At 40.6% G+C, this 12,052-nt stretch overlaps 1 protein-coding gene across 1 annotated transcript in view; it reads right to left on the bottom strand.

Moving 5' to 3' along the window:
* Positions 1–12,052, bottom strand: part of LOC128215315 (uncharacterized) — a 43,922-nt gene that overhangs the window by 5,673 nt on the left and 26,197 nt on the right. The window contains exon 2 of the mRNA XM_052922014.1: positions 8,216–9,361. Within this exon, the coding sequence (XP_052777974.1) occupies positions 8,216–9,361 (1,146 nt within the window). The remainder of the gene's footprint in view (positions 1–8,215; positions 9,362–12,052) is intronic.

Here is a 12,052-nt window from a genome sequence, read left to right as displayed (position 1 = left end):
TGACCGGACACGGCCTCATGGGCATCACCAATAGTGGCCCATTCGTTGACCGGACACGGCCTCATGGGCATCACCAATAGTGGCCCATTCGTTGACCGGACACGGCCTCATGGGCATCACCAATAGTGGCCCATTCGTTGACCGGACACGGCCTCATGGGCATCACCAATAGTGGCCCATTCGTTGACCGGACACGGCCTCATGGGCATCACCAATAGTGGCCCATTCGTTGACCGGACACGGCCTCATGGGCACCACCAATAGTGGCCCATTCGTTGACCGGACACGGCCTCATGGGCACCACCAATAGTGGCCCATTCGTTGACCGGACACGGCCTCATGGGCACCACCAATAGTGGCCCATTCGTTGACCGGACACGGCCTCATGGGCACCACCAATAGTGGCCCATTTGTTGACCGGACACGGCCTCATGGGCACCACCAATAGTGGCCTTTTTGTTGACCGGACATTTGTTGGCCGGACATGGCCTCATGGGCATCACCAATAGTGGCCAATATGTTGGCCGGACACGGCCTCATGGGCATCACCAATAGTGGCCCATTTGTTGACCGGACACGGCCTCATGGGCATCACCAATAGTGGCCCATTTGTTGACCGGACACGGCCTCATGGGCATCACCAATAGTGGCCCATTTGTTGACCGGACACGGCCTCATGGGCACCACCAATAGTGGCCCATTTGTTGACCGGACACGGCCTCATGGGCACCACCAATAGTGGCCCATTTGTTGACCGGACACGGCCTCATGGGCACCACCAATAGTGGCCCATTTGTTGACCGGACACGGCCTCATGGGCACCACCAATAGTGGCCCATTTGTTGACCGGACACGGCCTCATGGGCACCACCAATAGTGGCCCATTTGTTGACCGGACACGGCCTCATGGGCACCACCAATAGTGGCCCATTTGTTGACCGGACACGGCCTCATGGGCACCACCAATAGTGGCCCATTTGTTGACCGGACACGGCCTCATGGGCACCACCAATAGTGGCCCATTTGTTGACCGGACACGGCCTCATGGGCACCACCAATAGTGGCCCTTTTGTTGACCGGAGTGGCCCATTTGTTGACCGGACACGGCCTCATGGGCACCACCAATAGTGGCCCATTTGTTGACCGGACACGGCCTCATGGGCACCACCAATAGTGGCCCATTTGTTGACCGGACACGGCCTCATGGGCACCACCAATAGTGGCCCATTTGTTGACCGGACACGGCCTCATGGGCACCACCAATAGTGGCCCATTTCTTGACCGGACACGGCCTCATGGGCACCACCAATAGTGGCCCATTTGTTGACCGGACACGGCCTCATGGGCACCACCAATAGTGGCCCATTTGTTGACCGGACACGGCCTCATGGGCACCACCAATAGTGGCCTTTTTGTTGACCGGACACGGCCTCATGGGCACCACCAATAGTGGTCTATTATGGGCATCACCAACAGTGGCCTATTTGTTGACCGGACATGGCCTCATGGGCATCACTAATAGTGGCCTATCTGTTGACCGGACATGGCCGCATGGGCATCACCAATTGTAATCTATTTGTTGACCGGACATGGCCTCATGGGCATCACCAATAGTAGTCTATTTGTTGACAGGACATGGCCTCATGGGCATCACCAATAGTAGTCTATTTGTTGACCGGACATGGCCTCATGGGCATCACCAATAGTAGTCTATTTGTTGACCGGACATGGCCTCATGGGCATCACCAATAGTAGTCTATTTGTTGACCGGACATGGCCTCATGGGCATCACCAATAGTGGCATTTTGTTCCCGCTATGATCTTTTATCCATTGAAAAAAATAACTAGTTACGTAACTAGTTAACCACATAACTAACTAGTTATGCCACCATACATAAGATAACCTAAAAATATGTTTAAAGACATCGGTCCTTTAAACATTTGATAAATATAATTGCCTTCGTCTGGGACTGATTAAATATGGATGATGTTTTTTAGCTCCTTAATACAGTTAGCGCGCTGTCGGATGCGTTTGCTGAAATAACTGGCAGACAATTCGGAAGACAACACTTTCACACATTTTCTTTTTATAGCTTTTAACCTCATGGGAAATATTTTTCTGAAGGGACAGATCTTTACTTGGCAAAGACATGTTTGTAAAGGTTAAGAGGAGAGAAGATTGCATGTTGATTTAATCCTTTTTTTCAAGAGGAAATGAAAATAGGAAAAATATAATTTTGTTATTGTAAAACTTGAAGAACCAACAGCAATCTCGTGCTAAAATATTTCAAGACTTTCTTAAGAACAATACAGATAGCATTTTTTTCATTGAATGTTAGAAAACGAAAGTATCTATTTTGCGATCAGTTCCGCAATTATCGCCATCCAGGTAAGGAATTGTCACATCAGAATTGCCCTTGAAAACTGTCGTGCTATCTTTCAGAGCGTACCTAACATTTTACTTAAACAGTTACACAAAATCAGATACAATAATAAAATAGCAACATTTAGTCCATGATGAATTAGTCACTAAATTAAATTAGATTGGTGAAATCGGTAATAAACGTTTTTGTAAAAATATCTTTTAATAAACAAGGATAATTTTTGGCGTTCTTTATGGTGACATATAACTGCCGTAAGATAATCTGTTAACGTTCGCGAATTGTTTCGTGTTAACCACTTAATTTTCGCGACAATTAACTAGCTATCTCTAGTTAACATCTGCGAAACTTAATATGTTACGAAGATGTCAAACTCGTATTTAGTATTTAGTTTTGACATTGAAAAAATGTTTATTCCTTATTCAGTAGCAATACATAAATATAATTGTATACCAACATAAAGTATTTTATGGATCTGCGGGTTGAACTGAATCACCCCTAACTAAATATGCAGGTTGAACCGTTTACATCTAAAGCGTGGCTTATCAGGGTTCTACCCCGCGACCAGTGGTCACGTGGTGTGTGCGTGGCTTATCAGCGTTCCAAGCCGTGACCAGTGGTCACGTGTTGCGTGTCGGCCTATCGCTAGTCTCCCGCTTCAACCATTCTAGTAAAAACTTCAGAGATACCTGCTAGCGAATTTTTAGCAAAATAATTTTCATAATTTTCCTCCACCTCCCAATCCACCTCCTTACATGTTTCACACAATATAGGTATATATATTTTTATGCATTTTTTTATGTTGTATAATTGTAGTGCAATAAACCCATTTCTAAATTGATTGTGTATGGCTTTTATACTTAATTTCTATGAATATATACATGTTTATGCATTTGTTCTAGTATATTTTTGGTTTTATTGTTGCACGTTTATTTGGCGGTTGTTTGGACGCCCAATATGCGAGTCGTGAATGATATGTTACGAGGATGTCAAACTCGTGTTTAGTATTTAGTTTTGACATTAACTGAATGTCCTTTTCACTCAATGTGGTTTATTATTCACGTCTCCCATTCGGTTGAACTTGTCGTGGCCAGCCACTCCTTATTCAGTAGATAAATATCATAAGACTCAAAACTGGCTTGAAAGTGCCCAGAACTGCCACCTGTTACCTTTTTAAGCTATACAACATTAATAGGTTAACTAGTTATGGTTTGCGTACTCCACTTAAAAAGGTCGTTAGTTGACTATTTGATCAATCTAAGTCACCATGACAACACGATGCCTAATGTCGTTAGTTGACTATTTAATCAATCTATGACACCATGACAACACGATACCTAAGATCGTTAGTTGACTATTTGATTAATCTAAGTCACCATGATAACACGATGCCTAATGTCGTTTGTTGACTTACCTACACATTTTTTACTCCATAAACTGGTTTAGAATATAAGTATCTTCCATGGCCGAGAGTAAAAGATACCCGAGCGTAAGGTGTTTTGCGGAAAGGAGGTTTACCGAGTTTCAGCCGAACATTCTGAGCGAGGGTTGTGATGAACCTATTTTACATAAGCGGCTATGGTAGATGTTTTGTCTACCTTAGTTAAACAAAATTTAGTAAAAATGTATTTTTTGCTGAAACTCTTTTGTGCGTAGTGAAAAAAATGCGTATTGATATATGATAATTCGTGGTCGTCATGGATATGCGCGCAGTGATTGTTAATGTTAAATCTCAAATCGGTTCTGATGAGAGTGAAGGATAATTTCTTTAAAGGTGCGTGAAAACTTTTTATGGTGACATTTAAAGCGAGAAATAATTAATCAGCATTCTAAATATTGCCACAAGACAAGGTTTTTATGATGCTACAAACGGCAGTCTTCAACAAAGGGGGTAGTTACAATGTGTTGACCATTAAAAATGAGTTCCATACGGGTACTTGATTTATCTTTGCCCGTGGGCGAGATAATTTTAACACAAATTATCCCCAGTTACCTCTTCGCACCTCAAACTTACCTGTATTTTCTATACTGTTCAACAAAAAAATGAACTACACACAAAAACACAAAACAACTTTTTCTTGCAGTATACATATTGAATATTATTTCACTGTATTTCATTACGGATATATTGTTTCACTCTGTTCGAAATGCATACTTATTGTAGAATATAACTATAAAGTTGACATTTGTTTGCAATGCATATCTATAAAAACGAAATAATTTCTTTAATTGTGTATAGACAAAATACAAATTGTCAATAATAATAACTGATCGAATTTATTCTGGAAACAATACTGATGAGTCCTTATTAATGTAATTAAGACATTCCTGGTAAAAAAAACTTCCAACATTCTACGAAGCCAAATCGAGTCTAGGCAGCGGTCAAAGACTAGACCAGTGCTGCCAAAGCATAGAGCGGGTGTGACATTGAAAGGGAAGTGGACAGGGACACTAGCCGGGCAGCGATTCCTCGTTGCAAACGACTGTGATGTTGAGCGAATACTGATATTCGCCACCGTTGAGAACCTGACCAAATTGTCTACAGCCGAGACCTGGTATCTGTGCCAGTGTCTTGGTTTAAGGAATATGTAACGTAGCAGGGGATAGAGGGAGACCGTCGAGCCTGGAACCACTACGACAATGAAGGTCCACCCGCTACAAATTATGTTGAGGGTGGCACCATAACACTAATAACCAACTGCGCTATTGCCACCCTAATGTATACACTCTGATTGATATTGTCCAGAAAGAGCAGGCTGCTTACGAGGCCAAGATATTCCAGCACGCCAATGGTGGTAAGCAGCGGCCGAGGAAGCGGGTTTACCGTGTACTGGAGTAAAGGCTTATCAGGTTTACCAGCTGCAAACTGGCCATATGGATATAATAACATATGTTGATACTGTTGCCCATTTAGCTAAACTGAAGTAAATGTGTGTGATAATGTATGTTTTCATTTATACCAATACATACATACATTATAACTAGTTGAATATGTGATATTTGGCTATACTGTTTAAATGTGTTATTGGAGATATAGTTATATCTATAGTATGCTGTTTAATTATATTTTCGTAATTTAAGATCAACTCTAATGTTTTTTCCATATATTCATTATATTCTTGCATTTCTAATTATATGAACTTTTATGATTTACAAATAAAATCAGCTCTATATAAAATTTTGTGTTATTTTATGTTATGAAAATTAAGAACAACTTTTTTAAAACTAAACACGCAACTTTTTTCAGAACAGTATAGCAATTTTCGCCAATTATCATCCATTTACTCTTTTGTTACAACACACAATACCTCTCCCCAACCTCAATTTCTATAAGAAAAATTAGCGGTTGGGAACGTGGGAACACACCATGATGGATACTTATGACCCCCAATCAGTTTAAGCCCGGAATTATAGTTATTCGGGTTTTCCCAGCCTAATCCTCCGGTACAAACAAAATTAAACCGTTGTTATATACACACGTTACTTCGGAGACAATAGAATCATTGGACTGTTACATGAATTTCAATAGCTCGATATTCACCTTTTATTTGTACCGGCATGGGAAAACCCAGTTATGTTAATTCCGGGCTACATGTGATATTTTCATGAGGTTGTCATATTGTTTGAACGACAGGTGCGACAAAGCTCTTATTTGATAAATTTATAAACATGTTTGTGACGTCATCCGTTTATACTATATGGGAATTATTGAACTGCGTTCCGTACTTTACTTACTGTCCAATATTTCAAGAAGGGACTGTCCAATACATGGAGAATGGGAAGTCATTGTCCAAATAATGGACAGTCAGTACTGTAGAATCAAAACGTGTGTTGACAAACTTGTTTTTCTTGTAAATGCTATCAAACTTGTGTAAAAGTATGCACTTATTTGAAGAAAATAACTTTAAAACATTTTTTATTTAGGTTAAATAAAAATTCATAAAAATGTAAACAAGTTTTTTTTATAAAATTCCGATTTTAGGTTGTAACAAGTCAATGCCCAAGATGTGACTGAAGTATGCGCAGGAAAAAAAATGTGTTGTTGTTTTTGTTGTATGTCGCTTAAAAGTATAAAAGGGTATTAGCGAATTTTGCACTTGTTAAATATCCGTAAAAGTTAACCTTTGAAGAGAATAATTTTAACTTAAAAGCATACTACAGTCAAACCTGTATTAAGTGGCCACCCTTGGGAAATGATCAAAGTGGCTGCTTAAGACAGGTGGCCACTTAATCCAGGTTTGACATTTCGGCCTTTAGCTTTATTCAGAGATGGAGTATGTATCTTAACCACCACCTCACACCACAATCAGTAACATCTGTATCAATATTATTGAAGAAGGCTGAATACAAATACATTTGTATAGATAAAATAAATTTATTTCAAATTTATAAATAAAATACAATAGATAAATGTTGAAACAAGACATAAACAAAACACACCACATATCAGTCTACACATTTCACGCTTACGCTTAAGTAAGAAATTGATTCGAGTCCTTCCACAGTTAAATTCCTTGGCAACACTTCTTGCACTACGGCCGTTTTCTAATAACTTTATAAACTCGACACGTTCTTTTAGAGTCAAACACTTTCGATTAGTCTTTGTTTCAGCCATAATCAAAGGTAAAAACATATCAAGAACAATGTATTGTAAATATCCGTTCGTAGAAATATAAATCCGTGCACTTTGAAAAATAATATTAAAGTGCATAAAAATCGTAACTCGTTTAACGCCTTCGAATGACAATGCAAATTGTGAACTCATAAAAACAGGTGTTTTTGTCGGTATTTAATAATTATCTTCGTAATTATTTAATTATCTTATTAATTGTGTCATTAATTGTGTCAATTCTGATCAAAACATTCGCCGACGTGTAATCAACATGATTTCTCGATGAGTAAAGACGCATGGCAATCGTGTGATGCAATATTCATTTTCATTGGATGACAGAGATTCCCGAGGCCGTCGTTCTTTTCCGTAAACTTTTATACGCAATTAAAGCTGTGTATTGGAAAAATTTATAAGTGGAAGTGTCAGTGACAAGGGATTAGTGGCCGCTAATTAGTGTTTATATGGCTTCATGGAGACAAAAATTAGTGGCCGTGGCCGCGTTAGACAGTTGGCCGCTTAATGCACGTACATTATATAGTAAAAACGTACGGGGGGAATTTGGAGTGGCCCGTTAAGGCAGGTGGCCATTTAAAGGAGGTGACCGTTCAACCAGGTTTGACTGTACTTAAATAATACTTAGTTACATTTCTGTTTACAAGCGCAAAATTATTCTGATTTGCCTAAGAGGTTCACATGATTAGTATATTTTCAATGGGTGTGCCAAAAAGTTGACAATATCGCCACGCTTTCACCCATTCTTAAGATAAAGGTATAGAAATATCACATATTTCCCTCACCATAGTGGTGTTTATAAACTTTGAACGCTCCTTGGCTGGTTCAATAATTGGATTTGCATTTTTTTATTACAACATATATCCCACTCTCTTCCACGAGAGAATCATGCCGATGTTTGTAGAGAAAATTGAATGCCTGTGTACGGAGAAGAATTTATTTATTAAAAAAACAATCGGTATCTGAAAGTATAAAATGCTAGACTACCCTTGAACAGGATGAGCAGTGTTAGGATTTTTTTTTACTTCCATTTTTTCTTTTAGTAAGATATAAGAACTAATCAAAGCACTGAATGTGCATAAGTGGCGATTGTCAAGGAAATCATGCTGATAACGTAAACAGATAGCGGAGGAATTGTTGTAATTAAGTTATATACCTAATTTTACATAATCAATTACTACACCCTTGCAGCCTTCTAAATATTCCATACCTGTAATGACGTGGATGTCAGAGACATTCTCAGGCGAGAGATCGACGTTGGCCGCGTTTTTCTCAAACGCCTCCCTCAGTTGTGCCTTCCGTCGTGAGGACCCACACAGGCGGTATATGCCCACCACTTCCATTCCCCGCCTTTCGATTTCCGCTATACTCTTCAACACGAGAAGTGGGACATGCGCGCTACTGTGCTCGCGTTTGATGACCGTGTCCAGGTCAACTCCAAACACACCGTCACGTTTAGTGCTAGATACTCGTTGTAGGATTTCTTTGGGTTCTTGGAAAAGAATCGTAATGTAAAGTAATCCCTTAGGTTCCATTTTAAGGGCTATATGTTTCTTTTTATTTGAGTCAATAAATCCGGGTAAAAATATAGAACCATGAAAACACAACCTATGTTTATAATTCGGATCCCAGTTATATATCAAGAAAGACACATCTTTAGCATTTTCAACGTCAACATCAAAAGCTTCATCCCAATCAAAGTTGACCGCACCTGTCCGGATCATAGTCCGAGCTTTATTTAACGAATCCACTGAGATCACGCAATAAAGATCACGAAGGGTCATCCGCGCACACTTTAGACCCTGACCGCATAACACATGGACACATAGGATACCATCAAAACCACTACACCTTGAGAACTCTTGTCGCTTCTTCAAATCCACACGGTAACAGTCAAAGTCACCATATGCTATTTGGAGAGGACGTTTAGCTAATTGGAGGTCTCTAAAGCGGCTTGCGGATGTACGGGTGATTGTTTTGCCGTTGGTATCAAATGATTTGCTAGAGTCATTCTTTGATATAGCGCTAGTTGAGGTAGTGACGGTTTGTGAGACCTTGGTTTGTCCCTTCGATGAAGTATGCATAACGGGGCGTGTGTACCTGGGTTCAAGGTTAGACGGATCACCGACAGCATGAGGCTCCTCCATCTGATATGTTTTGTAAGACAGGAGGCAATCGGCGCTGTGCTTCCGAAGAAGCTGCACCTGCTGGGGTGTCTGGGTGGCCGCCGCTACCTTCCGGTTTGGCACAGGGGACAGTGATTTTGTGACACAGCTGCTACTTCCAGGTGCCGAGTAGATCGAGCCGTACTCGTCCGAGCAATATCCGCCCTCCAATCGTGACATACCCGTAGCACCTGCAATAAAACTATAGTAAAGAGAACAAACAACAAACAGGAAACAAATAATGATTTTATAAATTATACATAAGCTAGTTATATCGATAAGCGATGAGCAACCCTTAAAATATGTAAATCATTTATGGGGAAAAGATGTGATACTACTTTATATATTCGTTCTATCATTAACGTTGGGTAAACTTTCAGTTTTAGTAGTGAATGTACTCAAAGTTTATTGACTAAAGTACCGCTATGGGGAGAGAGCAGTAAGCAGTTTTAATCCAACCGAGACTGCTGTTTCATACTTGATTATATTTGACACATCCCAAGGATACATGGTATCATACTTTCAGAATGTATACACATGCTGGTTTTATCCGTACCGTCCATTTTATGTTATAGTAAAGGACTTCTAACCTCATCACCTTCGCATGTGTTTTCACTGACCGTGTCTTAATGAGTAAACCCTAATCTCATCAAGTGCACATGTGTTTTCACAATCATGTTCGCATGTGTTTTCACTTCACTGACCGTGTCTTTATGAGGTAACCATAACCATGTCATGTTCGCATGTGTTTTCCCTGAGCGTGTCTTTAAGATATAACCCTAACCTCATCATGTTCGCATGTGTTTCACTGACCGTGTCTTTATGAGGTAACCCTAACCTCATCATGTTCACATGTGTTTTCCCTGACCTTGTCTTTATGAGGTAACCCTAACCTCATCATGTTCGTATGTGTTTTCACTGACCGTGTTTTACATGGTCACCCTACCCTCATCATGTGCGCATGTGTTTTCACTGACCGTGTCTATATATGCTTACCCTACCCTCATCATGTTCGCATGTGTTTTCACTGACCGTGTTATTATAAGGTTACTCTACCCTCATCATGTGCGCATGTGTTTTCCCTGACCTTGTCTTTATAAGGTAACCCTAACCTCATCATGTTCGTATGTGTTTTCACTGACCGTGTTTTACATGGTCACCCTACCCTCATCACGTTCGCATGTGTTTCACCATCATGTTCGCATGTGTTCCATTGACAGTGTCTTCATGAGGTAGCCCGTGTCTTTATGAGGTAGCCCTAACCCTACGCTCAACATGTTCGCATGTGTTTCACTGACCGTGTCTTTATGAGGTAACCCTAACCTCATCACGTTCGCATGTGTTTCACCATCATGTTCGCTTGTGTTTCACTGACCGTGTTTTTATGAGATGACCCGTGTCTTTATGAGGTTATCCTTACCCTAACCTCATCATATTCGCATGTGTTTCACTGACCGTGTCTTTATGAGGTAACCCTAACCTCATCATATTCGCATGTGTTTCACTGACCGTGTCTTTATGAGGTAACCCTAACCTCATCATATTCGTATGTGTTTCACTGACCGTGTCTTTATGAGGTAACCCTAACCTTATAATGTTCGCATGTGTTTCACTGACCGTGACTTTATGAGGTGACCCTAACCTTATCATGTTCGCATGTGTTTCGCTGACCGTGTCTTTATGAGGTAACCCAAACCTCATCATCTTCGCATGTGTTTCACTGACCGTGTCTTTATATGGTAACCCTACCCTCATCATATTCGCATGTGCTTTCACTGACCGTGTCTTTATATGGTAACCCTACCCTCATCATGTTCGCATGTGTTTTCACTGACCGTGTTATTATAAGGTTACCCTACCATCATCATGTTCGCATGTGTTTTCACTGGCCGTGTCTTTATGAAGTTACCCGTGTCTGTATCAGTTAACCCTAACCTCATCACGTTCGCATGTGTTTCACCATCATGTTCGGATGTGTTTTACTGACAGTGTCTTTATGAGGTAACCCGTGTCTTTATGAGGTAGCCCTAGCCCTACCCTCAATATGTTCGCATGTGTTTCACTGACCGTGTCTTTATGAGGTGACCCGTGTCTTTATGAGGTTATCCTTACCCTAACCTCATCATATTCGCATGTGTTTCACTGACCGTGTCTTTATGAGGTAACCCTAACCTCATCATATTCGTATTAGTTTTTTGACTGACCGTGTCTTTATGAGGTAACCCTAACCTCATCATATTTGTATGTGTTTCACTGACCGTGTCTTTATGAGGTAACCCTAACCTCATCATATTTTTATGTGTTTCACTGACCGTGACTTTATGAGGTAACCCTAACCTCACCATATTCGTATGTGTTTCACTGACATTGTCTTTATGAGGTACCCCTAGCCTCATCATTTTCGTATTAGTTTTTTGACTGACCGTGTCTTTATGAGGTAACCCTAACCTCATCATATTTGTATGTGTTTCACTGACCGTGTCTTTATGAGGTAACCCTAACCTCATCATATTTGTATGTGTTTCACTGACCGTGTCTTTATGAGGTAACCCTAACCATATCATGTTCGCATGTGTTTACCTGATCCGGTCTTTATGAGGTAACCCTAACCTCATCATGTTCGTATGTATTTCAATGACCGTTTCTTTATAAGGTTGCCCTAACCTCATCATGTTCGCATGTGTTTCACTGACCGTGTTTTATAAGGTAACCCTAACCTTATTAGGTTCGTATGTATTTCAATGACCGTTTCTTTATAAGGTTGCCCTAACCTCATCATGTTCGCATGTGTTTCACTGACCCGGTCATTATAAGGTAACCCTAACCTCATCATGTTCGCATGTGTTTCACTGACCGTGTTTTATAAGGTTGCCCTAACCCCA

The sequence above is a fragment of the Mya arenaria genome, chromosome 13 (genome assembly GCF_026914265.1).
Source record: "Mya arenaria isolate MELC-2E11 chromosome 13, ASM2691426v1".
In the NCBI taxonomy this organism is placed as follows: Eukaryota; Metazoa; Mollusca; class Bivalvia; order Myida; family Myidae; genus Mya; species Mya arenaria.
This window is presented reverse-complemented; position numbering and strand designations above follow the sequence as displayed.